The 2,450-nt window shown below is 43.2% G+C and overlaps 1 protein-coding gene across 1 annotated transcript; it reads left to right on the top strand.

Annotated features, from left to right (window-relative positions):
* Positions 1-781: 781 nt before the first annotated feature.
* MYC (v-myc avian myelocytomatosis viral oncogene homolog) lies at positions 782-1,342 on the top strand (the record flags this gene model as incomplete). Its single annotated transcript, XM_010086375.1, has 1 exon — positions 782-1,342. A coding segment is annotated over one exon (561 nt), but the record flags the coding sequence as incomplete, so codon positions are not given.
* Positions 1,343-2,450: the final 1,108 nt, after the last annotated feature.

Consider the following 2,450-nt stretch of genomic DNA (forward strand, 5'->3'; position numbering starts at 1 on the left):
AAAGGAAGGGGAGGGAGAAACTTTCATAAACGGGGTCAGAGTCGGTCTGCTCCGCGGTGTGCTGGTGAAACTGGCTGCCGGTGCCACGCGTGGGCCGGGAAGGGGTTAACTCCCGCCCGAGAGCCGCGGGGGGAATGTGCAGTCAGGGAGGTGCTAGTGAAAGTGACTGCAGAGGAGTGAATGGGGCTGGGAAAGTTTCAGAAATGCTTCCTTAGCTATTTGACAGCGTGTTCCGCTCCCTCATAAATTTGGTTTGAAAGCGAATTTCTACTCAAAGTGCTACAGCCTTCCCTTCCCTCCCCCCCACCACCGTGGATTTTCCACAAATTAGCAGATCAAGAGAGATGCAGAAAATGTCTGTGAATACACATGTGTGTTAAGTAAGCTTTCTTTTGAGGCGTGGCCAAAGCCTTCTAAATCCTTAATTAAGGGCAGCTTGAGTCTGGGAGCTTTATTGCGCTGTTCTGCTGACAACCGGGGTTAAACTTTCCTGCTATCTTTCATGAGCTCCTCAGAATTATGCAAGATCTTTCCAGCTTTTGAAATCGGGGAGCTGGGGTTTGGAGCGCAGTCCGTGTGTCCTATTGCACTTGAAGCCATGCTTCCTTAAAGGAAAGGCTCGTGGGGAAAGTGGAGTCCAGCAGCATCAAATGGGTTTAAGAAGGGTTTGTCAATGGGTTCCTCCCTGTGCAGCTCAGAGTAACCTTCCCTTATAAATACAGCTGTCTTGAGGGTATTGGCACAGATCAGCTTATGAATTTTTTTTTCTCCCCTTGCAGAAGAAGAACAAGAGGAAGATGAGGAAATTGATGTTGTTACATTAGCTGAAGCAAATGAATCCGAATCCAGCACAGAGTCCAGCACAGACACATCAGAAGAGAACAGTAAGCCCCACCACAGCCCACTGGTTCTCAAACGGTGTCACGTCAACATCCATCAGCACAATTATGCTGCTCCTCCTTCCACCAAGGTTGAATACCCAGCTGCAAAAAGGCTAAAGTTGGACAGTGGCAGAGTTCTCAAACAGATCAGCAATAACCGAAAATGCTCGAGTCCACGCACATCAGATTCGGAAGAGAACGACAAGAGGCGAACACACAATGTCTTGGAGCGCCAGAGGAGAAACGAGCTGAAGCTGAGTTTCTTTGCCTTGCGTGATCAGATACCTGAGGTGGCCAACAACGAAAAGGCGCCCAAGGTTGTCATCCTGAAAAAAGCAACGGAGTATGTTCTTTCCATCCAGTCAGATGAACACAGACTGATTGCAGAGAAAGAGCAGTTGAGGCGGAGGAGAGAACAGTTGAAACACAAACTCGAGCAGCTAAGGAACTCTTGTGTGTAGGAGCCCTGGGACATCACTTAGAATAACCCAGACTAGACTGAAACTATGATAAAATATTAATGTTTCTAATATCATTCATGAACTACACCAGTCCATCGAGTATGGAACTATTGCAACTGCATGCTGTGCGATTTAACTTGAGACTACACAACCTTGGCTGAATCTCCCAAGGGTTTGGCCAGAACCTCAAAACTGCCTCATAATTGATACTTTGGGCATAAGGGATGATGGGACATTCTTCATGCTTGGGGATGAACTCTTCAAATTTTTTTCTTTTAAAATTTTGTATTTAAGGCATTTTTTCATATGAGAATCCAAAAAATTGTCCCCAGAATGCTGTATATATTTACACATCTTATTGCCATGTAAATACCTTTAATAAAGTCTTTATAGAAAAATGTGCAACATTAATACGCAACAGTTGTGGCAACTGGATTTATACTTGTCTAAACTTCTGTGCCATAACATTTCACAATTTTGTTTTTTATTTAAATACATTTTTTCTTTTAAAAATAATTTTTATTTTGTTTTTAGATAAATAAATATTTGGCCAAAATATAATTAGCTAAATCCTGTGTAAAGACTTTGCTTTGTCTCCCATTGTTATCATTAGGTGCTTATTTCCATTACATCCCTCTCCCTGTCATCACAGCAGTGACCTGACAAAAGTCAAAAGGGGAGTTAAGTCAGAGGAAATTTTGATAGTTTCACAGCTTAGAGAGCTGGGTTTCTTCCTTTCCCCCTTCTATGTGCTTTTTTGTTCAACCACTGTTCCCACCAGAGAGTCAGTGAAGGTTCTGGTAACAATGTCTGTCTTGGCCATGGTCATTGCCAGATGAAGGTAAAGTCAAGGCATTGTATTTTTACACCGGTTGCTCCAGTGTAGGGGCTCCACATTCCTTTCAAATATGTTTAATTACATTTTTGGGGCATGACCTTCATTCTACGCTGGGGCCCCAGCTGTGTGTTTTAAGGGTTGCTTTGTAGTAGGTTCACCTTAATTGCTTCCTGTTTGATTTTGAACAGAAGTTAAATGGGATAAGAAAATAAACTGAGATGGTGAGTGCTGAAGTGGTTAAAACAACAAAGCGGTTTCCCTTTTCAAGTG

This window comes from Pterocles gutturalis, unplaced genomic scaffold, assembly GCF_000699245.1.
Source record: "Pterocles gutturalis isolate BGI_N339 unplaced genomic scaffold, ASM69924v1 scaffold171, whole genome shotgun sequence".
Lineage (NCBI taxonomy): Eukaryota > Metazoa > Chordata > Aves > Pterocliformes > Pteroclidae > Pterocles > Pterocles gutturalis.